This window comes from Eschrichtius robustus, chromosome 13 (genome assembly GCF_028021215.1).
Source record: "Eschrichtius robustus isolate mEscRob2 chromosome 13, mEscRob2.pri, whole genome shotgun sequence".
NCBI classification, from domain to species: Eukaryota; Metazoa; Chordata; class Mammalia; order Artiodactyla; family Eschrichtiidae; genus Eschrichtius; species Eschrichtius robustus.
This window is the reverse complement of record NC_090836.1, coordinates 100,434,819-100,462,578: the sequence shown is the minus strand read 5'-3', so window position 1 is coordinate 100,462,578 and position 27,760 is coordinate 100,434,819. Positions and strand designations below refer to the sequence as shown.

The 27,760-nt window shown below is 50.2% G+C and overlaps 1 protein-coding gene across 3 annotated transcripts in view; it reads left to right on the top strand.

The window, feature by feature from the left end:
• Positions 1-27,760, top strand: part of PACSIN2 (protein kinase C and casein kinase substrate in neurons 2) — a 137,347-nt gene that overhangs the window by 87,993 nt on the left and 21,594 nt on the right. For all 3 annotated transcript variants that reach the window (XM_068559659.1, XM_068559657.1, XM_068559658.1), the window contains exons 2-3: positions 7,645-7,783; positions 25,875-26,031. In XM_068559659.1, coding sequence (XP_068415760.1) covers positions 7,724-7,783; positions 25,875-26,031 — 217 coding nt within the window. In that variant the 5' untranslated portion in view covers positions 7,645-7,723. The remainder of the gene's footprint in view (positions 1-7,644; positions 7,784-25,874; positions 26,032-27,760) is intronic.

The window sequence follows — 27,760 nt, the reverse complement described above, 5'->3', positions numbered from 1 at the left end:
AAAGAAAATAAATATGCCTACCTCGTGGGACTCTTATGAAAAAATAAATGAGATTGTAGAGTATAGCTAAAACTGTGCTTAGGGACTTCCTGGTGGTTCAGTGGGTAAGACTCTGTGCTCCCAATGCAGGGGGCCTGGGTTTGATCCCTGGTCGGGGAACTAGATCCTGCATGCATGCCACAACTAAGACCTGGCGCAGCCTAAATAAAAAAATAAATAGTAAAAACAAAAACGAAAAACACACAAAAAAACACTGTGCTTAGAAGGAAATTTATAGCTTTAAATGCATACATTAGAAAAGAAAGGCTGAAAATTAATGAATTAAGCTTTAATTTCCAGAAGTTAGGAAAAGAACAACTTGAACCCAAAGATGGTAGAAGAAAGGAAATAATAAAGGGAAAAAATCAAGGAAGAAGAGGACAAATATTCAATAGAGAGCTGAAAGAAAGCTAAAAGTTGATTCTTTGCGGAATTCCCTGGCAGTCCAGTGGTTACGACTTGGTCCTCTCACTGCCAGGGGCCCGGGTTCAATCCCTGATCAGGGAACTAAGATCCCACCAAGCCATCCGGCGCGGCCGGAAAAAAAAAAAAAAAAAAAAAAAAGGTTGATTCTTTGAAAAAAAGAACAAAAATCAATAAACCTTTGATGAGACTGATGAAGAGAAAAGGCACAAAAACCTAATGTCAAGAATGAAAAGGGGAACATTACTACAGGTCTTTCAGTCTTTAAAATGATCATAAGAGGATAATATGAACAGCTTTTTGCTAATATATTTGAAAAAATGAACTGGATTCTCTAGAAAACCACAACTTTACAAAATCATCACAAAGAAATAGAAAATACGTGACTAGTCTTCTACTTTTTAACTAGAATCTGTCATTAGAACTGCTTAAAGAGGGCTTCCCTGGTGGCGCAGTGGTTGCGAATCCGCCTGCCAATGCAGGGGACACGGGTTCGATCCCTGGTCCGGGAAGATCCCACATGCCGCGGAGCAACTAAGCCCGTGCGCCACAACTACTGAGCCTGCGCTCTAGAGCCCGTGAGCCACAACTACTGAAGCCCACATGCCTAGAGCCCGTGCTCCGCAACAGGAGAAGCCACCGCAATGAGAAGCCCGCGCACCGCAACGAAGAGTAGCCCCCGCTCGCCACAACTAGAGAAAAACCCGCGCGCAGCAGCGATGACCCAACACAGCCAAAAATAAATAAATAAAATAAATTTAAAAAAAAAAGAACTGTTTAAAGAAAACTCCAGGCCCAGATTATTTCACTGACAAATTCTGCCAAACATTTAAGGAAAAATAAATCCAATCTTACACAAACATCCATATGTGATAAAAGCTCTTAGTAGAATTGTAGTAGAAGGAATCTTTCTTAACCTGCAAAGTGATATTTTAAAAAAAGTCCTATAGCAAACATTATACTTAATGGTGAACTGTTGAATACTTCATCTTTGAGACCAGAAAGGATCTCTGCATTTTATTGGAAGTCCTCTCCAGTGCAAAAAAGCAAGGAAAAGAAATAAAAGCCCTAAGAATTGCAAAGGAAGAAATAAAACTGTCATTATTTGAATATGATATGAATGTGTGCATAGGTCATCCAAATGAATTTATAGATAATTAGAAATAATAAGTACAAAAAAAGGAAATAAATGGTGCAAAGTTGGTGGATACATGGTAAGTATACAAAAATCAGTTGCTTTATATGTTAGCAATAAACAAAGTGAAAAAAACTTTAAAATACTATTTATAATATCAATGTCATATTAAATGCTGAGTAGTACACTGACCAAAGGTGTGCGTGAACTCTATAAAAAGAGTACAGATCCATACTGAGAGAAATTAAAGAAGGCCTGAATAAATGAAATACATTCCACAGATTAGGAGACTCAGTACTGTAAAGTTGTCCATTAACTCAGAGTGGTCTGAGGATTCAACGAGATCCTGATCAAAATCCCAGCAGAGTTAGTTGGTTGGTTGGTTGGTTGGTTGGAACTGAACAAGGAGATTTTAAGGTGTATATGGAAATGCAGAGGGCCGTGGGACTTCCCTGGTGGTCCAGTGGTTAAGACTCCATGCTCCCAATGCAGGGGGCCTGGGTTCGATCCCTGGTCAGGGAACTAGAGACCTCATGCCGCAGCTACAAGATTCCCCCATGCCGCAACTAAAGATCCCGCATGCTGTAACTAAAAGATCCCCCATGCCGAAACTAAGACCCAGTGCAGCTACATAAATACATGTGTACATACGTCCAAGCATAGCCAAGCCGCTCTTGAAGAATAAAGTCGGAGGACTTCTTCTGCTAGATGCCAAGAATTCTTATAAGATTGTGGTAATTAAGACAATGTGGTATTGTCACAAGAACAGACAGAATACAGAATAGGGAGCCTACGTAAAGATCCACACATCTGTGGACAATGGTGGCACTGCAGAATACGGAAGTAAAGAAGCTCTTTTTAACAAATCATGCTGGAACAGTTGGATATCCATATGGAAAAAAATGAAACTTGACTTGTATACCATATCACATACAAAATTAGTTTCTGGGTATGAAAAGTAAAAACCAACCAAAACAAAACCATTTAAAAGATAATAAAGGTAAATGAATATCTTTATGACCTCAGCATAAGAAAAGACTTCTTTTTTTTTTTTTAGACACCAATTGTACTTGAACATTTGTTATTTTATTTGTTTTATTTTTTAAATTTATTTATTTTTGGCTGTGTTGGGTCTTCGTTTCTGTGCAAGGGCTTTCTTTAGTTGTGGCAAGCGGGGGCCACTCTTCCTCGCAGTGCGCGGGCCTCTCACTATTGTGGCCTCTCTTGTTGCGGAACACAGGCTCCAGACGCGCAGGCTCAGTAGTTGTGGCTCACGGGCCTAGTTGCTCCGCGGCATGTGGGATCTTCCCAGACCAGGGCTCGAACCCGTGTCCCCTGCATTGGCAGGCGGATTCTCAACCACTGCACCACCAGGGAAGCCCAAGAAAAGACTTCTTAAACAGAACATAAAAAGCACTAACTATAATAGAAAATATTTGAGAAGTTAGACTATATTAAAATTAAGAATATTTATGCAACAGGTGGCACCATTAAGCAATGAAAAGGTAGGACATAGGGCAACGCATATAATTTATACAAGACATTAGTGAGGGAAATCAGATTAAAATCAGTGTTACAACTCACATGCATCTGAAGGCTAAGATCAGCAGACTGTCCGTGAGGACTGGACTTCAGTAGTAACTCATAAAGAAACAGCAGCAAGTGTTTTGTTTTTCACATTTTATGTTCTAGAAGATTTGAGCTCAGCACTGAGGTGGTTACTGTCAGTGGTTAAGAGCATGGCTGGTGTGAACCTGCCTTTATTCGATCTCAACTCCACCACTTGGCCCAGCTCCTTACCCTTCCTGTGACTCAGGATCCCTTTAACAAGGAGCATGATTCTAACACTTCCCTCAGAGGGTTGTCATTAGGTTTAAATGAAGGCCCCAGGGCCCCAGGTCACAGCCCATGGCAGGGCCTCCCTCAGTGGAAGCTCATCCTAGGTCAGCACCCTTGCAGATTGCCAGCACATGCAAGGCACTTAGTGCAGTGTCTGGCTCATGAGAATGTCTTCCCAGGCATTAGGTGATGACTGGCCTCCCCATTGCTGAGTGAAGGAGGGCTGGTGATAGTATCAGCGTGGTAGGGGAAGCCTCGTACAAGTGCTTATCCCAGTAGCAACAGTCATGGGAAAACAAAAAGCAAATCCAGCCCCAGTCACTGGCATTTCTCACTACCTTTTGGTGGTTTGCTGGGTGGTGATTTTAAGAGCAATGGCTACCACTTCTAGGGTGTCAGATGTATGCCACATGACTTTGATTCCCTGTCTCTAATCCTCCTTCAGTCCTGTGAGAAAAATATTCTCATTCTTATTTCATTGAGGGGCTGACTCTTGGAAGAGGTGCTGCTGCTTCCCACATATGGGTGACATTTGAAGTCGTAGGAAGGGATGAAACATTGCTGGGAGGTACAGGGAGAGCCTCAGGAATGGACCATGGGGCGTGCCAGTGATGGGGAGAAGGAGAGGGGGTTATCAGAGAGGGAGAAGAGACCCAGGAGAGACCAGGATCACTGAGGTTGGTACAGGGTGCTTTGGGAGGGGTGGAGGGTTGGGCAGGACCCCTACTGCAGGGCAGGAAAGGGGGACCTGGGGAGATGCTGGTTGAGAATTCCGCTTGGGCGACCGCGGCGGCCTGACCTCAAGCCCCGCAGAGGTTGGTGTTGCTCTGTGAATGTCAGAGATGAGTTTTCAGGTCAACTGGTGCTTTAATACCAGTTGGGTTTTCCTCTGTGGTACAGACCCTGGTCCCCCAGGCCCCTCTTTTTTTCCTGTCTGCCTTACGACTGTTATGTGGAGCTGAAGGAAAGAGTGAGGACACTTGGAGCCAAGGGTGTTGGCCCAGGGCGAGGCTCCCACTGAGGGAGGCCCTGCCGTGGGCTGCAACCTGGGATCCTGGGGCCTTCATGCACCATTTCGTCTAACCCTCGCTCAAACCTGGTAGAACACAGCTCAGGAAGCGGGGGCTCAGAGAACAGAATGGCTTTCCCACAGTCACCTAGCTCATCAGTGGTAGAGCTCGTGAATCTGAGCTTTCCTGATTGCCACCATCCTAGGCTTTCATCTACATTACCTCACTAACTCTTTGGGCAGGAGATCTTCAGTTCTTCCTCTTACTCTCTATGTCTACTTGGGTTTTTTTTATGCCTTGCCTCGGTTTCCTCTCTAGGACTTTGAATGTCTTTGCTGACTTCTGACTTCTTAGAGGAGACTGAACAGATCTGCTTTGAGGGTTCAGAAGGGAAGTGTCATCAATTCTGAATTATTACAAGTCAGAAGTGAAGTGCTGGCACAGAGCTTCCAAAAGTCATTTATTAATATAAATGGAAGGCCTTGCACAATTTTACAGAAAGAGATCGGCCTTACTGATTTTGTTTTACTTAGATTATGGCATTTACTTAATGACATTCATATATAAGCTTGGAGAATGTGTAAGTGGGGAGATGGGGAACAAGAGCTGAGAATCTGTGCGGGGGAGCTCGTTCTGCATTAGAAGCAACTCTAAACAACACACACGCAGATAGGTGAGCTGACTGCAGTCATTGCACATTGGGCTGTGGCTACACGGGGTGCCGGTGGAGTCAGCTTGGCCTTGATCTTGGGAATGTCGCAGTCACTGAGCACAGTGCTTTGGTGAGAAACAGGTCCCTGCACTGACAGGGAATATTACCAAGTTGCCACTGTATGACTTGGGCAAAGAAAGCTGGACTTTCCTTGTTTCCACTGGTCAGGTATGCCCATGCCTCATCTCCAGTGCCCTCTGCAGCTCTGGTGTTTCTTGGTTTTGTTACTGGGCAGGACATCCGTACTGGGTGATTCAGTCTCTTGCTCCTAGAAGTCTGTGTCTTTTCGTGCTGAGCCTGGTGGCAACCTCTTCTTGGCTCCTGGCACTTAGTAGGCTCTCAATAAATCTTGTGCAAAACTCATCTTCTGTTAGTGTCTAAACCAGGGCTGAACCCAGGCAGAAAATGAATTCCTGAAAATGAGCTTTTCAGGTGTCAAGCTGCTTCTCTGCCCAGAGCAGGTGCCCGATCTCCCTGCACCTGTCCCCTGCAGCTGCTCCCCGGAGCTGGCCAGGCAGCCCAGCCAGTGGCTGGATTTGGCCACTTTGAGACTCGCCTGAGCCGAAAGCCCAGATATTCCCTGAGGAGCCTGGAGCAGAGACCAGCTGCTCTGGGTAGAAAACTTTCTGCTGTTGCAATCATGGACTGGGGTGCTTCTAGGAGGGCCCTGGCTAAGAGCATCGGATTCCACAGGAAGGGAATGCTGTGAAACGTAGCACCAGGGCCCAGGCCAGAGAAGCCTGTCCGGCCTTTGTTATATCCCAGGAATGAAAAGGACACGCTGCCTCTGTGATTATGGAGCAGAGATCCTGCCAGCATGCTGTCTGGAAGAGTGCGTGTGTGGCACCCATGCGACTCTGCCTGGTTATAGAGTGCGTGCATTTGGAGTACTTGGCTTGGAGGTACCATAATTTGCTCTTTACTTCAAATTTATTGTCCGTACAGGGCTGTGTTCAAGTTTGGAAGCTGTGAAATACATCAGATTAAACCTTTTAATTAGCAATTAGATCTTAGGTTATAAGATACCTGATTTATTTAAATTTGAGATCATTTTTAGAAAACATCTTGGTATGATAGAGAGAACATGACCTTAACAAACAGGCACAGTTGGTGTCCTGCTGGTCTCCACCATTCATTGCTTGGGTGACCATGGACAAGTTACTTAGCCTCCCTTAGCATCAGTTTTCTGAGCTGTAAAGTAGAGATAAAAGTAATGATAGTGATAATAATTACTATCTAATAATAATTACATTATCATTTACTACATAGCAGTTAACTGGAGACCACGTACTGTTCACCCCTGTATGTCCTGCTGCATTTGACCCTCACAGTAGTTCCTTGCAGTATTGTCTCTCTTTTACAGATAAGGCCACTGAGGTACAGAGAGCTTAGGTACCTTGCCCACTGTTGCCCAGCTAGTGAGTAATGGGTCTGGGATTAGAGCCCAGGCAGCTGGTGTTCCTTACTCTGCTTCTAGACTGTCTCACAGGGAATTACGAGGATTAAGTACGATAACATGTGGGAAAGTACGTAGAACAAAGCAAAGTCTTGTACCTTGTAAGTGTAACAATGTAGATCACTCTGCCTACCCTGCCCTACCTTCTCCCTCCTGTGGCTAAGCTGAGGCTTTGGACTCCTGACTGCGGCAGTTAGGAAAGTTTCAGATCTCTGGCTGTGTGGTCTGAATGCAGGGTGATATATAAGGGAGGGTGGAATCACTTTTTCACCAAGAAGTCAGGGACTCTCATCTGGTTGTGGACGGGTCATTCCATCAACGTGACTTGTGCTTGTGAATCTAGCGGGGGGTCCTTCAACTTCTTCTCTCTGGCAAGGGAAATAATCACCCTGTTACCCTTGCTTGGATTTAGAACTTTACTCTTTCTAACTGACCCTCACACAGACTGTATCAGAATAAATTGGTCTGAATCGGGGCATCAGTGGCTGAAATGAGCCAGTCGTGGAAAGGGGGAGACAGTGCCCAACACAAGCAAAGCCTGGTGGAAACTCTCTGGAGAGTGGAGTCAGGTGTCGAAGGTGGGTTATTTCCACTCACATTTTACCCGAGGTCCTAGTCCTGTCGGATGGGTAGGACAGGCTGGAACAGAGTGGGCCCAGAGATGCAGGGACTCTGCTTTGGCGTGTTCTCCTCACATGTTCTCTGTCCCCTTCGCCAAGGGATGAGGCCGATTAAGGTTATCAATCTGTTGATCTAAGTACACGGACTGTTTGCAGAAAGCTCTTTGAGCTCCTCAATTAAGATGTTGAAAGGTTTTCTTGTTACTGTGAAATACACACACACACGCGTGTAACACACACATGTATGTCAGTGCCAAGTTTAGAGTTTATTGACTTTCTCCCACCAAAAGGAGACATTTTAGACTGCTCCGTACTGAAGGCAGTAATGGAAATGGAAGTAGTGAAATGGAGATGGCTTGCTTTTTTACCTTGGGAATTTAAAACCACAATGATATGTTTTTCTTTTATAGGTTTGTCTACGGATTTTGAGCATCTGAAGCTGACCTCTGAATTTAAGCATTCCCTGCTGCTGCCTCACCCTTTGAAGAGATGTCTGTCACTTATGATGATTCCGTTGGAGTCGAAGTGTCCAGCGACAGCTTCTGGGAGGTAATGCCCATGATTTCTTCTGGATGAATGCGGAGACCAAGCCAATCGTGCCTGACACCCCCTCCCTCTCTTTTGGCTGGGATTTGGGAGATGAGATGAACATACCCCAAAACCAGCCAGGCATCTGTGGTCAGGTCTAGGTGGCAGCAGGTATGGCTTAGCTCTCAGTGAAGGTGGTACGCTTACCTTGTTGGGAGAGTTGGATTAATGAGAGAGGTTAGAGGTGTTAATTAAGGTCTTGTCAGTTTGTCCATTCTCAGAGCTTCCTTTCCACGTTTAGCCTTGATGTGACTTGACGTGACGTACACTAATTACCGGGCTTGGCCTGAGAAGCAGCATTACTTTTGAGTTTTGCATAGAAAACTGGACGGCGGTGATGTGACATCATGTTGGACGGTACAGGCAAGTGGCCGGAGGGCTGAACACACTTCCCTTGAGCTTGCTGGAGCATCTTCTTGTCAGTCTGAGCCCACGAGGAATTCCTTTCCTAATCAGATTGCTTTGTGGTGTGTGTGGTTTGTTGTTTTGGAGGTTGCTCTTCCTGAACCCCACTTACTTCCCGCCTGCTGCTTAAAGCAAAGTCCACGTTTGATAGAATTTTGTTCGTATGGCAAAACCCCCGGAACCTTCCCAGCATCTGTGGGCTTAGTGGAAAGAACACTGGCTCTGCAGTTGGAAAGATCTGGGTTCTGATCACCGCTGTGCCGTTACTAGCTGTCTGTGTGACCTTGGGCAAGTTGCTTGTTGGGCAAGTTGGGCAAGTTGCTTGACTAATCTGAGCTTGTTGGGCTTGTTGGGCAAGTTGGGCAAGTTGCTTGACTAATCTGAGCTTCAGGGTTTTCATCTCTAAGAGGGAAAATGATACTGGTCCTCGAGGGAGGTTGCCAGGATGAAATAAGAATGGAGACATCGGCGCCATGTGGGTGCTTTCCCGACACAAAAGGCTCAAGTGCTGCAAAAGGTGAGGGTGAGGCCCTGGGGTTTGCTGGCAACTAAAATACATTAGTTTTATGAACTTAGATTAATTAGGTGTATAATTCTGTCTGACATCAAATACCATCTGATATTATAAGTTTATTTGTTTTATTTATTTTTGGCTGCTTTGGGTCTTCACTGGTACGCGCGGGCTTTCTCTAGTTGCGGTGAGAGGGGGCTACTCTTCGTTGCGGTGTGCGGGCTTCTCCTTGCGGCGGCTTCTCGTTGCGGAGCACGGGCTCTAGGTGCGCAGGCTTCAGTAGCTGTGGCTCGTGGGCTCTAGAGCGCAGGCTCAGTAGTTGTGGCGCATGGGCTTAGTTGCTCTGCGGCATGTGAGGTCTAACTGGACCAGGGCTCAAACCCGTGTCCCCTGCATTGGCAGGCGGATTCTTAACCCCTGCGCCACCAGGGAAGCCCCCCCCATCTGATATTATAGTCTAACAGAGACAAGTGATCACAGGAGCCCAAGTTTTCAAAAGATGGACTCAAAATTCTCTCAACACTTTTCTTCTTTGGGTATTGGGGGAAATGTCACTATTGACTTTTAGCTGAATACTTCGTTTTATTAAAAGTGTGTGTTTATTGAGCACCTCCTGTGTGCTAGGCCCTGTGAGTTCCAGGGGGAAATGTGACAGCCTGAGTCCCTACCCCTCGGCTGGTAGCAGCCTTCCTGGCGGGTGTCCAGGCTGGAGCTCAAATTTCAGTAGCCAGAGAGGCACACGTGGCCCGGGAAACAACATTTCACCGAAGGCAGCAAGAGTGACGGGGCAGCAACGGAGTCGCGGGCGCATCCCAGCCGCTCAGCAGCAGCAGCTCCCTGGCATAGTCAGGTGCATTCTCACAGCATGCGGGAAGGTCGGTGGTAAAACTAGATAAAAATGGATCAGAACAGGCAGTTCCAAGATGCAGTGTGGAGGTGCCTCTGGGACATCGCTGGGATTCAGGACTGCCCCTCTGGTCCCGTGTGCCGTCCTGGGTTCACAGGCAGGCAAGCTCCGCCTGCTGTCCTCTGGGGAGGCTGTGGCCTCGCCAGCACTGCAGAAGCACTTGGGGAGCTGGCGCTGGCTGCAGAGACTTCCTGTGAGCTCCTGTGAAGCTGGCCTTTAGACATGCAGGTTCCTGTTCTTCTCAACACTGATCTGAAACCATGGACAGAATCCTTTACAGTCGTGGGGAAACTTTCTGTTTGGTAACTGTCGTGACATTGCCATCAGCGCCTGCCTTGAGCGAGGTGGTAGTATGGGGAGGCTAGAGCACACGAACGGCCTTGTGAGGGATAGACCAGGAGAGGCAACAGGACAGGTTCAGACACAGGCTTTGGAGCCAGTGGCCTGGGTTTGACTCCCTGCCTTGTCACTTAACTGTGTGTGTATTGGCTTTAGGCAAGTTACTAATTTTTCTTTTTCTCACTTTCCCAATCTGTAAAATGGGGATACTAACAGTACCCACATCCTAGGATTGTGAGAGTTAAGGGAACAAATGCATGTAAAGTGGTGTCGGGCCTCAAGACAGGTGCTGGCTGGGAGCTCTGTCCCTCTGCTCTGGGGGACGGGGGGCCATCAGCACACACACGACATATAATCCGTTCCTCTGGGGTGTGTTGGTCAGCGTTGCCGTAATTACCCAGGTGGCAGAAGCTGCCGTGGAAAAATTAAGTAGCTGAATACAGTGCTATTACAGAAGTCTTCAGCTGCTGGTTAAAAAAGAGAAAAGTAGGTGGAAGTTGCCAGTGTGTATTGTCAGCATATATTAAGTCAAGTAGCTTGAACAAGTCCTGTCATTGATGTAAACCCTTAGGCACCCTGTTAAATTCTTAACTGCGATGTCGGTAGACAAGAACATCTCTTGTATGAAGAATCCTAAGGATTCTTCAGGCTCTGCTCACCTTGTGATGCTGTCCCTGAAATTACTCTTCATCTCATATAAATCAGCAGTGCCGCCCTCCTCCTCCTCCTCTGGTGGATGTGCCCTGGATTGCTCGGGCTGAACCGGCCCTGCTCGTCTCTGAGCAGCTTAGGCGCACGTTGCCAGGTGCACAGCTCCCAAGCTGCCAGCAAGTTCCCTCTTCCCCAGGGAAGGCCGCTTCTCACTGGTGTGACCCACGGAGCTGCACAATCTAAAGAAAGCCTTGCGGTCTCGAGGTGGGAAAGTCTTTTGTGCTTAATTTTACTCCTTCCCACCAAAAGGTGCTAACTGAAGTGGGTCATTCCAGAACCATCTTCTGCATGCTGGCTGTGTGCCTGCACGGGAGGGACATGGCCCTGCCCTCCAGGAGCCTTTGGCTGTGACATTTGGAGGTAAGCTCCCTGAGGGAGGAGACAGATCATTGTTTGAGGTGCTGCAGAATTTGCTGGGGTGCAAGGGGGAGGTAGGGCTCCCCCTAGGGTGGGGGGCAGGAAAGGTAGCATGGAAGATGGGCAGGATCGGTACTTACTAAGCACTCAGAGGTTTGTAAGCACTCGGAGGTTTGCTAGATGAATGAGTGAACAAGTAGTGATCTTGGGAGGAGAGATTACCCACAGGGACATAATATCAGCCAGAAGTATTTAGTGGGCATTTGGAGGGGACACTTTCTGTATTCCCCAACACCGTAGTAAACGATTCAGAAGAGAAGAGGGTTGGATATCTGATTCCCACAGAGAAGGTATTGGGAGGAGAAAGGATGGTGGCCTCCATGGAGAGTGAGGGCAGTGAGGCCAAGCCGCAGCTCTGCTTCTCAGGGTCATGGTATTCAGAGGAGAGGGGTCTGCTGCTGGCATCACCAGAGAAGATGTGTGGGGTGGGTGGGGCTGGGCTATGAGTCGGGAGCAGGGACAGCATTCTAGGCCGGAGCAACGTCTGGAGGTTGGAATGAGCATGGCCTTGCAGAGGGCTGAGGATCTTGACCTCTTTGGAGCCAAGGGTCTGTTTTGGAGGTGAGAAGTCATGTGGGACTAGGTAGGTCGAGGCCTAGTGGAGGTGGTTCCCCAAGAGGATGACTCCTTTAGCCACCAGTTGGCTGAAGTTGGAGGCTGGCACATCCTGCCCACAGGCTCCCCAGTGGGGCGTGGGTGGCTCGGTCGCTTCTGGCAAGTCCTGGCTCGCGCGGGGAGCCTGCAGGTGTCCCCCACGTCCTTCACTTCCAGGCCCTCCTTCTGGGTCTCCTCTTTGGCTCTGGGGGCTGGGGTACAGAGAGAGCCTAGGCTGCAGGCCGTGGTGCTTTTCAAGTGTTACCAGTGCTTCCTAGGAAGCCTGGCCCCCCTCTGCCCTTCGTAGGCTCTGGGAACACGACAGCGGGTTTGGCCCCAGCAGGCCTGAGGGCTGCTGCCTGAATCTCTGAGGGCTCCTGGGGCCAGGCTGGGAGGGCAAACTGCTGACTTCAGGAACTGGGCCCTGCATCTGCCTCATCCCTGAGGCAGGAGCTCTGTTCAACTGTCAGCAGTACGTGCAATTAGAGCTCAGCTCTCCCCGGCTGAAGCCAGGCTGGGGCTGGCCTGTACTGCACTCTCTGTGGGCACAAGGAGCCTTTGAGGAGAAGGATATCTTGCAGATGAAGAGGACATAAATATCTTGCTGTAAAATGTTCTGGGAATGTTAGCCCTAAAGAGTTGGCACGTGACTAGTATTTGCCGTCTCCTTCAGAGAAGGCTCTCCCTGCAGGGTCCTCTCAGACTCGAGCGCTGCGGACACAGCGCATCACATGAGAACATCTCCATGTGCGTCAGTGTTTCGTCTGGAAAGCCATCCGTGTGGAATGGTGTGTACTTTTCCCATCCTTCTAGACCAATTTTGTAGGTAGCATATTTCGAAGATGCTGCTGCCCCCTGTTCCTGGAGTCCATAAAGCCTTACTGGGCACCTGCCACGATCCAGGCCCTGGGCTGAGCCCTGGGGTCCCAAAATGAGGGCGCAGTCTTGGGACCCCAGAGCCAACATTTTTAGTGGCGGGCAGTCATGGGCGGCTGGGTGGGTGCCGTGAGTGGAAGCACGAGGTGTATGAAAGTAACTGTCACCTTGCCTCTCAGCAGCAGCGGTCCATTCCATGTGTTCTCCAGCCACCTCCCACATACACAGATCTGGATGGACTTCTCTGCATGGCAGCCTTACTGTGGGTGTGTCAGCCTTATCACTATTCCACAGCACTTGAACACAGCTCCCGGCAGGCTGGTGGCTTACCTTTATTTCACTAAAGTTTCTAAATAGAACCATTAATTCATTCTTTCAAGCAAACTAGTATTTGCTGAACCATGACCAAGCATTAGGGCACTAGCCTCCCCTGTGCCATGTTCCATCTGTCCTCTACCCTGCAACCAGGGTAGCCCATCCAGAAAAGCAAACCTGTGCAACTCCCTGCCCCGGGTAGGAAGCTTCACTTTTCTGCATCACCGTCAAAGTAAAGCCGCACTCTTTAGCATGCCTAAGACTTGAGCATGTGCTGGCAGCTGCTGGACACCTGGCCCTTCCTAAGGAGCTCTGCCCTGGGCTCCAGCCAAGCAGAGCCCCCCCAGGCTCCCATCCACCAAAAGCTGTCTCCCTGCCTGGGAGGGTAGGGGTGAGGGCAGTGGTGTTTTCTCCAGCCTGACCTCCATTTCTTTCCCGGGGAGTCCCTCCTCCGGGCAACCTTCCCCGGTCCTCGCTGGCAGGACTAGGCAGCCTTCGCGCATGCCTGCCTAGCATGCTGTACCGTTTGCTTCTCCCTCTAGGCTGTGAACTCCCTAGGGGCAAAGACGTGATTCTCTCCTGGGAATCTGATACTTAGCACAGTGCTTGACACACTAAATGATTGTTGATTGAATGTACAGGTGAATCAGAGAAAGGATAAGGTTTAATGCTGGGTAATAAGATATGCCCTGCTCATAAGAAGCTTACAAACAAATATTTGGAATTAAAATATGTATGCAAACAACCATAATACTGAACAGAAATCACTATTTCAGTAAACACCTACAGAGCACCCACTATGTGCCAGATCCTCTTCTAGGCCTTGAGGGTGCAGCATGAATAAACAGACAGAAGTGACTTTTACATCTGGCAAATGCTGTGAGGCTGTGGAAGAGGGCCCTCCCTCCTGAGCGGGTGGACTGCGCCATGTCAGGGGTGGCGTCGGGAGAGCAGTGACTTTTGCCGCCCCTTGTACCCCATGCGTGGGTGTGTACGTGCTGCCAAGTCCTGGAGCGGGGTGCCCGTAAGCTCTCTGCGAGGGTCTGCGCACTCTCTGTGGGAACGTTAACCCACAACAAGACGTTCAGCAATGAAAACCGGTGATAGCGGCTAGCATTTATTGCACACTTGCTCTGTGCCAGGCACCTACTCTGCTTCACATGGGTGCTCTCAGTCCTCTCCACTGCCTCTGCGATTGTGAGCTCCACTTTACAGGTGGGGCCGCTGAGGCTCGGGTGGTCTGATGGTGCTAGCAGTGGGTGGAGCTGCGATTTGGGCCCAAGCACCTGCTCTCTAGAACTGCTCTCCTGCCTCTGCTCTCAGCCTCCTGGGAGCTCCTTATAGAAGAGAGGCATTCCTTTGCAGTGACCGCCACGTACTTAAATGCCTCTGCTTGGGCGTGAGGAAGTAGCATCCTGTCTGGGTTCAAGCCCGGTGCCAGCGTTTCTTAGTGTGTGACCCTGAGGATTCAGGGAAGAGAAAGTAACCTGCTCAGTGTCCTAGGCGCGAACATGGCATTGCTAATTCCTACTTCCCAGGATGGTTGTGAGAATTAACAGACAACACCAGCAGCGCCAGGGTCCGAATGGCTCCGAGCCCGAGTGGTCTCAAAGCGTCACCTCTTCACGCGTGAGCGTCGCACCCGTGGAGACAGGCGAAGACGGGCGAATCAGGTGGCCTTTCCCCTGGTCCGTGCAGGCCTGCCCCTCCCCTGCCTAAATGCCGCTGTTCTAGATGCCAGGTAGCGAGCCGCTCAGCTCTGGCCTTGAGAGACTCGAACACTCAAGATGTTTTGCTGTCAAGCTTATTCTCTGAAGATAGATTTTTATTTTCTCTCTTGATTTCAGTGATGTCAAAGTAACTTGTGTAAGCCCTGTAGGAGAAAACGTTTTCCATTTCTACTCAGTAACAAATAGGAATGCATGATTTTTAGAACTGGAGAAGTCCTGAGCGCTCAGTTAGCCTGTGGTGGCCTGGCTGCACTGGGACACCTTTATACAATGTGTGGGTGCGTACGGTGGGCCTGGTGCTGAGGGGCCCAGGCACGGAGATGGGGCGGAGGCGCTCGAGTCCTGGGGCGGAGGGTTTCCTTTTTTAACAGGAGTCAGGAAGGTTCAACCAGGGAGCTGGGGGAGGGGCGGGGCGCTGTGGAAGCCGCAAGCTGGGGAGGGGGTGGACATGGTGGAAGCGGGGTGCTCCCTGGAGGAAGTGCTATTTATTCCCACTTTTCCAATCTGATGATTTCCACACTAGGTCTTTTGGCTTTTTACCCCCGGGGGTTCACCGATTTCAGAAATCTCTCTAACCATCCCTGCCTCCTTTCTCTGTTAGAGCTTCTGCCAAAAGCGGCTTGGTCTTCAGCGAGCCCTTACCTAACAGAGCCGGAACTTATCTCACCGTCAGGGTTGGCGGCAGCCCTTAGAGCGAGGAGGTGCCACTCATGCAGCACCTACTGGAGCATGAGGGGGAATAAGAGGGGCAGCGACCTGGTCACCAGGCAGCCGTGTGCTCAGGCTGCTTCCCGGACGCTTGGCTGAAGCATGAGCGTGTGCACTGTACGCTCATGCCAGGGAGACTGGGCGCCCCAGGGCAGGGTCTTCAGGGCGGTGGCTCACAGGTGGGGCATGTGCTGCGCTCAGGAACAAGTCCCCAGGCGTCGCTGGGCCTTTATCCTGACATCTGAGCAACGTGTGCCGAGAGGGCAGAGCATGGTGAGCCTGGCTGACCAGTCTTGAGGAGGAGTTCAGGTCTAAGATAACTTTGTTTAAACACATCCTTCCTCTGTAGGTTATCATGTGTTCTGCTTTGAGCTAGATCTGAGAACTGGCATTTCTCACTTTCCATTTCATCCAGTTTTCAGCTTGTCATTTTGCACATTTAGATTAAAGATTGGTAACGCAGTTATTTTTAACATTGTTGAAGCTTGGGATTTGCGCTTTCAAGCTCTCAGGCAGCAAGGGCGATGAGCCACAATTTCTTCACCTACTTGATGAATACAAATTCCAGGAATAGGGGGTAGGGCTGGTAAGTGTTGGGAGTGAGATCTGAAAACCAGGAGTTGGGACTGAGTGAGGCCCGGGGCAGTGACAGGACTAGTTTGGGTCAGCACACAGGTCAGGCTCAAGGTGGCTGGAAACTGAGGCTGTAAATAAACGACAGCAGCAGCAGGCCGGCAAGGAGCCTGATGTCCAACCCTCCTGGGGCCCTGCCAGGTAAACTGCATTACCCTGTTTCGAGAATGGGGAGCCCGGTGAGGTCAGGTTCAGGGGAGCACTGAGGTGAGGAGATCCTAGACCTTCTGCTCCAGTGCAGGACGAATTGGGAGCCCGATGGTGGGTGAGCTGGAAGGTAGGTTGGAGAACTGGAAGTGGAATCCTGTAGAAACGAGGACTGCCAGAGCCCAGTTTGAGAGCAAGGCACAGAGTTCATGGTTCTCCAAGGATACGCCTCACTCCTTGGTCCTTTCAAGCGCATCACAGATTGTACAACCTTCAGATCGATTGTGACCCCTTGTTTGGAAAGGGAGGTTCAGAGTAGGGGTTGGGATGGATTGAAGAAGGGTGCCTGAGACGGGAGGCCCTGCTGGTGCGTATGGATATGGCCTCTGCTGTGCACTCCGCAGGGAGTGCGGGTGGGGAAGTAGTGGCACTGAAAGGCCCGGTCCTGGAGCCCTCTCGGCCTGCGTGGACATGGCGGGACGTGGAGGTAAACTGACTGGGAACTGGAATTTGACTGAAAGCCGTGCAGGTGCAATGAAGGAACTGCGAGGCTCTCCTGCCTGTTTGTGCGTGGCAGAAGTGTTAGTTGCTCACTTGTCATCTGTGGAGTTAATATCTGATGATGTGCTGAGAGGTGATCCTTTTTAGCTTTTGTGGGGAGAGCTCAAGGGACTCACTGGATTAAGAACCCAATAAATAAAGGATCGTGACTGATTTCATTGTCTGTGCCTCTAGCTGGGCGCTCAGCAACTTCTCAGTCCCCTCCTGTCTACATGGAACGGAATCTCTGCTCCCAGCATCATTCGGGCATTGAGAAGATATTACAGGGTGCCCTCTGTGTGCCTGGCGTGGTGGATGGAGAAGAATAAAGGCACAGTCCTTGCCCTCAAAACCCATATGTTACCACATTTTGCATGTGCCAGCAGACATCACGGCAAAAGTAACAGGGAGGGATGAGCTGCTGGGGAGGGGGGACCTGCACAGAGGGGGTGGCATCGCATATAGCTCATGCTCTGTGGGCCTCAACATGCTGCCTCAAGCCTTCAGAAAGTGGCCTTGCCCCAGAGGTCCCTCGGCTCTCACCTCAAACATCGTTTCCTCCAGGCAGCCCCGATCTCCTGGAGTGTTCCTTCCCGGACTTGTCACCGTCTGTAACTGTTACTTGACCGAAGTCCCACAAAGGTAGGGATGATGACAGTTCATTCACCACTGCACCCCTAGCCCCTTGCATAGTCCTTGGCGCACAGTAGGTGTTCACCCCGTATTTGTGAGTGGCAAGAGGGTGTTGCCAGACCCTCAAAAACAAGAGTTCTGAGTGCTTCGGGAGGTAGCCAGCCAGCTACCTGGAATTATGAAGGTCCCTTGGAGGTCACCTATTCCTGTCCCCTCTCTTCATTTTGTGTTTGGAGGGACAAGATGAAGAAATGGCCAGGTCTTGTCAAGTGATGGCTGCCCCAGGCTAAGAGCACGTCTGACTGGGAAAAAACCCACCCTATGCTGTGAACTTACCGGTGCGTACGTCCTCACAAAATCCACCGTACAGCTGAAGGGATAGAAACGCAGGCAGAGAGACCTGGTCATTTCTTTCAGGGCAGGGCCAGCTCTTTGCTGCTCCCCTCGTGAGAGGGGGTAGAGAGAAGGCGGCCTCATCAGGGAGGGCCAGGGGCTGATGGCCACCTCTTCAGGCTTGTCTTTCATCCTTATCTTTCAGGCTGATTGAGAAGCTCCTGGAGCCTCTGGGCATACTGCAGCAGCTTCGGACAGAATGTTGGTCTCTGACTCTGTACACATGCCTGGAGGGGCACCACCAGCCGCTTTTCCTTCTTGTCCGGTCAGCTCGGCACAGCTGGCTCACTCTCGGACCTGCCTCTCCAGGGTGTCGAGGGAGCAGCTCTGGGGCTTGGGAGTTCAGAGTCACAGGTTAAAGAACATGAGCATTCTGAGAGTAAAGTCAAGGTCATCTCTGTCAAGCGGTCTTAGTAGTGTACAGGTTTGGGGGTCCCGGCATGAGCCTCGCCGGCACAAAGAGGAGTCGGGGGGTTCAGGAGTGGGGCTCATATACTGCCTCACAGTCCTGAACCCTGTGGCCTTTCCTGGAACCTGCAGGGCTGGTTGGAAACATACACATCACCTGATATGGACCCGTTAAGTCTTCATTCTACATGCTCTCTGTTCTCAGCCTGAGGAAGGTTCTAGAAGGTGGGGTCTGCCTCCTTTTGGCTGCATGATCATGGGTGACTTTGCCTCTTCAAACCTGTTTCCTGTTCTGTAAAATCCTCCTGCCTGGGATCATCACAGGATTAAATGAGGTTGCATGTAGAGCTGTGAGCACGCTGCCTGGCAAAGTGGAGGTGTGCTCTGTTATGGTGCTGCCACTGATGGAGAAACTCTGTGTGTGGCGGCTGTTACCAAGTGGTTTGCAGTCCAGCTAGGGCAGGGAGGCTAACATGCACAGTCGTGACCCATGTGGAACAAGCTACGACTGCGGGGCATGGGGGCAGTGTTTGGAAGGGCCCTCGTGACCCCCAGGTGGACCAGCCAGCAGGACCCCATGGTGGGGAATTGGTGTCGCCTGTCTGCTAGTGCAGGCGATCCAGGCCCGCCCTCTTGGTGGTCTGGCAGGGATGGCGGGCGGTGTCAGGGAAGCCTCTGTGGGGAAGACCAGCTGAGCCTTAGCAGAGAGCTGAAACTGGGGCAGGTAGGACGGGACTCGTTCAGCACCACCTCCTTCTCCATTTCCTTCCCTGCTTTTGGCACCTAATCTCTCCCCCTTTCTAATATTATGGCTTTTGTGAACGTGTGTTCTTGTAAAATTTGTACCCTTGCTTCATGTGCAGCTATTTTTAATTCACATCAAGGCACCCTGTGCCCTGCCGTTCTGTTTCTTTTTCTCCTCTCTGCACTGTGTGTGAGGTCTGTTCCATTGCGGTGTCTACACAGTCCTGCACTTCCTTCTTGCTGCCACACTGGGGTGCCCCCCACATTCACCCATGCATTCCCCAAGGAGGAGACCCCTACGTGCCCTGTGACCCGAGCCAACATATCTATGGGGATAAAACTCCGGAGCCATGTGGCTGGGTCCTCCTAGGGCATGTGTATGCTTAGTGACTTAATTACTGCCCGGCTCTCACAGGCTTGCCCCAGGCTGGTTTCCACCATTGTACTCAGAAGGGGTCCTGTGTGCCCAGCTCCGCCCCACACTTGGCATTTCCCGCTCTCTACAGTGTGCCAGTCTGTACAGGTAAAGAGCTACCTTGCTGCTCTCATGGGCAGTCCCACGAGCGTGAGCATCTCGCCTAGGCCTTTAGCCCCATGGACTTCCACTTCTCTCTGAAGTTACCACTTCATACCTTTGCCCATCTTCCCCGGGGGCCTCTCTTTCATGTTGATCTGTAGGATTTCCTGGGATATTCCAGATTTTAGTCCCTTGTCAATTTAGACAATTTAGACAGATTAGTAGACAGTATTTGAATCTGTTAACTTTGTCCTTGTTATTGGTTTCTGAACAGAAATCCGTAATTTTTGAAGTAATAAAATTTATTTACACACACACACACACACACACACACACGGATGTGTGTGTACGTAACCTTATGGCTTTTACTTTTGAAATTTTGTTCAAGGGATCCTGCCCTGCCCTAAGTCACAAAGATATTTGCCTACATTTTCTTCGAGTCGCTCTATGGTTTTACCTTTCACATTTTTATTGAGTGCCTGACAAGACCCAGTGAGTGGAAGGCAGTCGAGAAAGAACAGTGAAGAAAGACAAAGGTGCATACTTTTGCGGCACCATTGGAAGGTGCGTGGGGTTGGTGTCCTGTGTGCTGCGGGCTCTGGTCTGCCCAGGCCCGGGACGGCGGGCGGTGAGGCCGTCTGGGGGCGGCATGGGCAGGGGGGCTGGCGGGGGGAGGGCAGGGCGGTCCGGGCCGCAGGCCTAGGAGCACCCTCTGTGTTGTGCATCAAGTCAGAGTGAGACAGCCAGAAGCTCGCTGGGGTTCCTGGGGACATCCAGAGTCCACAGGGATTCTCGGTGATGTTGAGATGAGCCACTGGAGGGAAGAGGCTCGTGCCTCAGGGCCAAGGCAGCACGGGGTGGGAGAGCGTGAGCTTTGGGGTGTCCCTGCCGGTTCCCTTCTCACCTGGGCCACTGGTTTCACCCTGGGACTTTGGTTGTAATCACGCAATTTGTCTGCGAGATGGGCTCGCTGGTCACCGACCAAAGAGAAGGGTAAAAGGAATAACATGGAAGATGTACGTGAGGTGACCCCATAGGTTCTCTGACCTGAGCCCGCAGTTCACAGAGGTAATGGTAACTGAGCTGGCACCGGGGGCCCAGCACTGGCACTGGGGGCCAACAGGTGGGAGGAGCTGCACGTCCGCATTCGCACTCCCTCTCATCCACCTGGGATCCCAGGGGTCCCACTGACCTGCGGAAATCCTCCAGCTTTCCTGTTGCCTTTGGCCACTGTGTTCCACAGAATGGAGTTGGCCAAGGTAAGTAGGCTGTAAAGTCGGAGAAGCAAACATTCTCCAGCGTCCTTGTGAAAGGCAGTTCCAGGCTGTTTACACCCAGAGGATAAATGAGGAACTGGTGCGACCTGTTTGAACAGTCCTTCCCAGCACCCCTGTAATTATAAACCTGCTGGTTTTTAGGCAGAGCCCACTGTCTCTGCTCTGATTCCTGATTACGCAGTTTCTGCCAGGGGATGTCTGCAACTCCAGCCCCAGACTCGTCTTAGCTGACTGAAACCAAGGCTTGTGTGACGCTGGATTCTCAGGGCCTGGGGCAGAGGAAAGCCAGAGGAATGATGAGATCCAGACTCACAGGCAGCTGGGAGGACGGCGGGCAGCAAGGGGCCTCTGGGCCCAGGTGAAGGGCACTGAGGGTAGAAAAGGGTAGAGCGACTCAGATTCCCGGGAGGACGGCAGGACTGGTCGGGCTCCCGGTGAGCCCAAGGCAGGCCTTTTGGTGATTGGGTGGAGGGAGGCGGGAGACTGGTTTCTGGAGGACTCTGGAAAGGAGGAGGACTCCGCTCTCTCCACCTGATAGGTCCAGCCTGCAGGAACCACCCCCCGCCACCCCCCCCCCCCCCCCGGGTGCCTGGGAGTTGGGATCCTGCTACCTCTGTGCCGGCCCCATGTGCCACCCGGAGGACAGCGCAGTTCCTTTTTCCTGCTTTCCTGCTCTCCTCCCCACTGCTGTGCCCCAGAGTTAGCAGGCTACTCATACCTCCCCTCCAGGGGCTTCACCTTCCTGAACCCCACCGTTCCCTGAGCACAGCGCCCTTTCGGATGAAGGCCTGACCCTCAAGATTCATCACCATCTCACTGACCCCACGTCGCACACCACTTGCTGTACCCAGCGCCCAGCTAAGTCTCTAGTCACCCGCCTGCATTCTGTGGTCCACGTTCTGTTCCTGATGGACTTCTCCCAGAGCCAGGTCTCCATGCTGTCACACCTTCTTCATTTTGCCAACATTGTCTCTGCCGGGAATCATTTCCCTCACCTCACCTTTAATCTGTCCCCTTGTCCTTGAAAATTCAGTCTGTTTGTTGCCTCTAGTATACCTGCCCCACCCCTGACCCTTCGGCCAGGTGGGTTCCTGAGGGGAGAGTAGGGGTACCCCCACCTTGCACCCAGGCACTTGCATGTTGAACATCTGTCTTTAGCATCTTGGTATCTGAGGGGGTGGGTCTGAATTTAAAGGAAGTTAGGAACATAGATGGCTTCAGACCTAGTTTTTAAAATGGGCATTTTATGAACAAATCAATTGATAATAAGGATTGGAAGAAAGCTTGTTTATTTTCAATTCCTACCTAAAGTTATCTGTTGTCATTTGGCCATCTCAAAACAAGCTAGTATTTTGAGAAGCAAGAGAGAAGCTTTGTAATTACAAAACTGATAGAGCAGAAATAGCTAACCATGTATGTCCTGACTTTAATGTATTATCAGTTTATCATATATTTGAAATTAATTTTTCTTGGATTTTAAAAAACAGTCATTATACTTCAATTTTTAAAAAAGAGAATACACTCTACCAAAGAAGACACATGGATGGCAAATAGGAACAAAAAAAGATGCCCAGTGTCATTAGACACTAAGAAAATGCAAATTGAAATCACAATGAGATGTTGCTATATACTAAATGGCTAAAATAATTTTTTTAAAAAACCTGATAATACCAAGTGCTAGTGAGAATGCAGAGCAATTAAAACTCTCATACACTGCTGATGGGAATGCAAAGTGGTATAGCCACTTTGTCTTATAAAGTTAGACATACACTTAACCATACAGCAATTCCACTTCTAGGTATTTACCCAAGAGAAATGAGGACATATGTCCACACAAAGACCTATAGGAAATGTTGATATCTTCTTTATTTATAATTGCCCCAAACCAAAAACAACCCAAATGTCCTTAAACAGGATGAAAGGGTGAACAAATTGTGGGTGTGTCCATACGATAGAATACAACTTAGCAATAAAATGGAGTGAACTACTGATATAGGCAACAACGTGGATCAGTCTCGAAAGCGCTGTGGTAAGTGACGGAGCCCGTCACTGGACATCGTGAAAACGGGACAAAAATCAGATTAGTGGTTGCCAGGGGCTGTGTGGGGAGAAGATTGACTGCAAGAAGGTGCAAGGGAACTCTGTGGGGAGGTAGAAGTATTCTGTACCTTGATACGGTGATGGTTATACACAGTATACATTCGTCTGAACTCATCTAAGTTTATACCTGTAAAGGGTGATTTTTATTTTATGTTGATTGTGTCTTATTTTAGAAACAAACAGTGGCTCTGCTCTTAGGATGACCGCCAGCGCCCTGCTCAGGGAGTGGGAAAGCCACATTGCTCTGCTGCTGTGTGGTTTATGGAGATGGAAGCAGTGAAACCTGATGAGTGTCCCCGTGTGTGGACTGAAGTGATGGTCTGTCACAAGCCCATATGTAGCCTTCCACTGAGCAAAGGACAGCAGGGCCGATGTTGCTGGAGCATGTCAGTGCCTATTGTCATGAGCACTCCCCTTTCCCCTTGGGCCCGGCATGTAAACCTAAAGCACATGCTTCCAGGAACAACCTTCGTATTCCTTGCTGCTTTTCAGATTTCAAGAGTTGTCATTTAAATATGAACATTATCTATTTGTCGTGAGGTGGATGGACCCAGAGTCCGTCATACAGAGTGAAGTAAGTCAGAAAGAGAAAAATAAATACCGTATGCTAACACATATATATATATGGAATCTAAAAAAAAAAAAAAAAAAAAATGGTTCTGAAGAACCTAGAGGCAGGGCAGGAATAAAGATGCAGACGTAGAGAATGGACTTGAGGATACGGGGAGGGGGAAGGGTAAGCTGGGACGAAGTGAGAGAGTGGCACTGACATATGGATACCACCAAACGTAAAATAGATAGCTAGTAGGAAGCAGCCGCATAGCACAGGGAGATCAGCTCGGTGCTTTGTGACCACCTAGAGGGGTGGGATAGGGAGGGTGGGAGGGAGACGCAAGAGGGAGGGGATATGGGGATATATGTATGTGTATAGCTGATTCACTTTGTTATAAAGCAGAAACTAACACACCATTGTAAAGCAATTATACTCCAATAAAGACGTTAAATAAATAAATAAAACAAATAAATAAATAAGAACGGTATCTATGGTATGTGCTGATGGGCTGTACCAATGTGTACCTTGTTAAGAAATATCCTTTTCTTTTCCCTAAATCTTTTTACAAGGGTTTTGAAAATCAGAGAGGCGGGCAGGTTTCTGGAGAGCCAACATATTTTAATATTGATTGCCAGTTTGAATATTGTTGGTAACAGTGGGATGAAAACCAGATCTACATCGTGGTTTCCTGTCGGCTGTCAAGTCTGTATTGAGCTGTGATTATCTTAGCTCTTCTTGCCAGCAGCTCAGCAATACTGAGTTGTGTTTTGTTGGTTATTTTTTTCATCCTGCTGTAAATTTCAAAATGACAGCAAGGCCCTATTTTAAGGGAAGTGAACATGTGATGTCACTTCTAATTGGTTGTGAAATGCTTGCTTGCTCCTTCCTAAAAAGGGGCCGCTGCAGGATGGAGTTGAAAACTCAGGCTCGCCTTCTGCGTTGTGGTGAGAGCTGCTGACCTGCCCTCCTTGCTGGGGGTAGCAGCCAGGCCACGCCTGGGCGGGAGGGGTCTGTGGGGGAGACGGTGACTGACCGTGGGGCCTGAGAGCTGTTTGTGCACTCCAGCAAGACTGCTGGAAATCATACCAGACCTCTGGAGAAGCCCACCCAGACTACCTGCCTTCCAGGGATCCTCGCTGTTCCCCAGGATTCCGGTTCCCATGGGAGTGGGGTCATCTCAACCTGTTCAGAGCTCTGGCCTCAGGGACAGCCCTTGCCTGGAGGGACCACAGTCCCCTTTCCTCCCGATGCCCATCTCCATGTGTTCTGTCTCTTTGCAAGGTCTTCCTGCCACTCCAGTGCAGCCTCTTCTTCACCTGGCTAACTCAGCACAAGATGGGAGGGACTCAGGCAGTTTGAACTGTTCATAAGTCAGAGTTAAACAGGCTACGTGGCAGAGAGAGGACTGTGACCTTTTCTGTAGAAGTGGGAACCAGTCCTCCATGTTCTCCAGGAGCTTCCAGGCTGACTCTAAATGGAGATGAAATATGAGAGTGATTAGCCAGGCAGAGACATTTAGAAACGGAAAAACTGACAAAGAGGTGACTACAGTTTTTGAAGACAGTTGGGAGGAAAGGGTTGAAAATACAGTTGATCATTTTTCTGTCATATTTCCTCCAAGTGCTCCAGTATCAGCTACCTGGTATCCTTTCTAATCAGCAGGTCAATGAATGGAACATATGGAACACTTTGATTTTTCACTCCAAATTAGCCGCTAATATTTTCTCAATGACTCTTTTATTATTTATAATATAGGTAAGCTAACTCTCCTCTCATATGTGAGATAAAGTAATCAAGCCTCACCTTGGCTCTCGTCAAAGCAGATAAGAGTGTGAGCTTTGCCATCGAGACTCCTACCTGGAACCATTTGAAAACCTGCTTTCAGCTGCAGCCCAGCCTCTAGGACTGCGACTGTGGGATCTTAGAAAACAGTGTAACTTCCCTGAGCCTTGGTTTCCTCATCGTAAGATGGGGACAGTTATTCCTACTCATTAGGGCAGTGGCAATTTTTGGGGTGTAGGACACCTACTGTGGTGCCTGGCATGTGCTCAGAAAGTGGGAAATAGTGTTTGTTGCTCTAATTGGGAAGGAATAGTAATCTAGCATGTGATGACATCTCAGCAGTCGGCACCTGAAAACCTGCTTATTCCAGTAATGCTCAAAAGGCCTTTAGCCAAGAGTCTATAATGTTAATTATAAAATCATTTTAATCTGAGTTACTAAAAAATTATTTTTCTGTTTTTGTTGTTTTTCATCTTTCTAGTTAGACATTACCCACTCTGGGAAGCTGCGTGAGATGCCCTCCGGGTGCCCTCAGCCCCTCGCTTCCCTCCATCAGAGCCCTTCCCACGCTGGCCTGTCTCCCTCCCTGACCCACGGGTCAGAGCATGGACGCCGGCCGCATGGACGTTGAGAAGCTCCGAATCACTGTTTTGCGTGTTTCTGCTAGTGATAAAAACGGGGAGCTGGTCATCTAGCAACGCAGGGTGTCTTTGAAACAGGAGGGGGGCATGAGCACCCGAGAGCCGGGCTGGCGTGGAAGCCGTTTGTGCAGCCGCGGCCCCAGGCCTCACAGCGTGGCTCTTGTTTCCTAGGTCGGGAACTACAAGCGGACCGTGAAGCGGATCGAGGATGGCCACCGCCTGTGCAGCGACCTCATGAACTGCCTGCACGAGCGGGCGCGCATCGAGAAGGCGTACGCGCAGCAGCTCACCGAGTGGGCCCGGCGCTGGAGGCAGCTTGTGGACAAGGGTAGGGAGGCCACCGCTGGGGGCGTCTCAGCCCCAGGCGCCCAGGGCAAATCGTCGACCGTTTCTGAGCCAGTTTCCTCTCTTGGAAGATCGGGGCAGGAGATTGTCTCACAGTTTCGGGGGGCTGTGATCCGTCATCCGGCAGCATAGGCTGCATGAGCTTTCCTCCCCTTTCCTGGGGACACAGGACTCCTGTCCTCGGACAGCAAGCATCCAAGACTCCTGTGGCAGTCCTTGTCGTCCAGAGGACGTGCTGCGCTTGCCGAGTTAACAAAGAACGGCTCCTTCGGGGCCCGGACTTGAGTAGCCTCCTATCCGGTCAAAGGCCTTGCTGCTCAGCACCGTGGTGTCTGACACTCCGGCTGTTTATTTGTAAGCCTGGCCAAGTAGCAAGTCAGATAAGCCTAGATGGCGACATCGGGCAGGCTTTCTAATACTGAATTTTAACAGGAATAACTACAGGTGTCGTATGATGCAGGTTTTGCCTCCCCTCCCTCCCTAGCAAAAACTCAGAAGATTCTAGAGCTTAGTGACAATGCTGCTGCGGATACGGACTGTGCTCAGAACGCACTTCCCAGCGGTAGAGGGGGAGCGCGATTGATTACAGGACGTCCTGGGACAGAAGTGGGTTAGCGGGGCTTTCTCAGGGTATGTTTTGGGGCAGACTCTTCTACCGTGACTGACTGTCCTCAGGGGAGCCGACCAGGGGAAACCAGGCTAGGGCGAGGGGCCCCCAGGCGACTTCAGTTGGGTCTAGACCAGCTGCCCGTCTTTCACCTGTTGCTGGAACGGGTTTTCTGTGGAGCTTAGCACAGTGCCACGGTACAGAGTGGGTGCCAGGGAGTGGGGCAGCCGCGCTTGGGTGAGGGGTGACTGGGGATGAGCCAGCCCCCTCAGGAAGCGGTAGCTGTTGTTATTTTATTTCCACCTGCCTGAATCCCCTCTCTCAGGATCCAGCTGTCAGCGCCGCCCGTTCTGTTTATTCAGAACCTGAGGTTCATAAAGCACTCTTGCCCGCTCACTTTGTGGATCCTGCCACAAGACCTAGGCAGGACAGGGAGCTGCTCGTTTTGTAGACATGAGGGGTTAGAGGTTCAGAGGGGCTCATGTTCTACGTTTATTCATGCATGCACGCGCACACTCACACACACACGCACACACTCACCCACCCACACACACTCACCCACACACCACGCCTCTCTGTGTCCTTACCCGGCTCCAACAGTCATTGACGCCCGGGAGCGCCTTGAGGGCAGGCGCTGGGTCTTCCCGTTTCCGTCCAAAGCTTCTGTCATAGCCCGTCTCTCCCTCCATCACCTCACGCCACACCCTCAACAAAATGACGGGCCAGATTAGGAGTTTTCTTCCTGAGAACAGTGAGTGGGGTGACCCAGGCAACGCCACACTGCTATCTAGAGAATTCTGTCTGGGCCAGAGTAGATTCCTGTCTCCTCCTCTCCTTCCCCAGGACAGGGCTTCCATTCTGCTGAGGAGACAGTCCTTCATTCGACAAGCAGTTCCCAGGGTCCTGCTCTGCATGGAATGAATGGGCCTTGGGAGAACTTGTGGTCCAGTGGAGGGGGAGCCAGGGGGCCAGCAGGAGCCCACGCGGGTGGGCTCAGAGTGGCCTGGCAGAGAGGTCAGCTCATTTCAGAAGGCCCTCCTTCTCTAGCCAACCTTAAGCAAGTCAAAACTTCCAAGATGAAGCAACTTGAGTTTTTCAAGAGCTC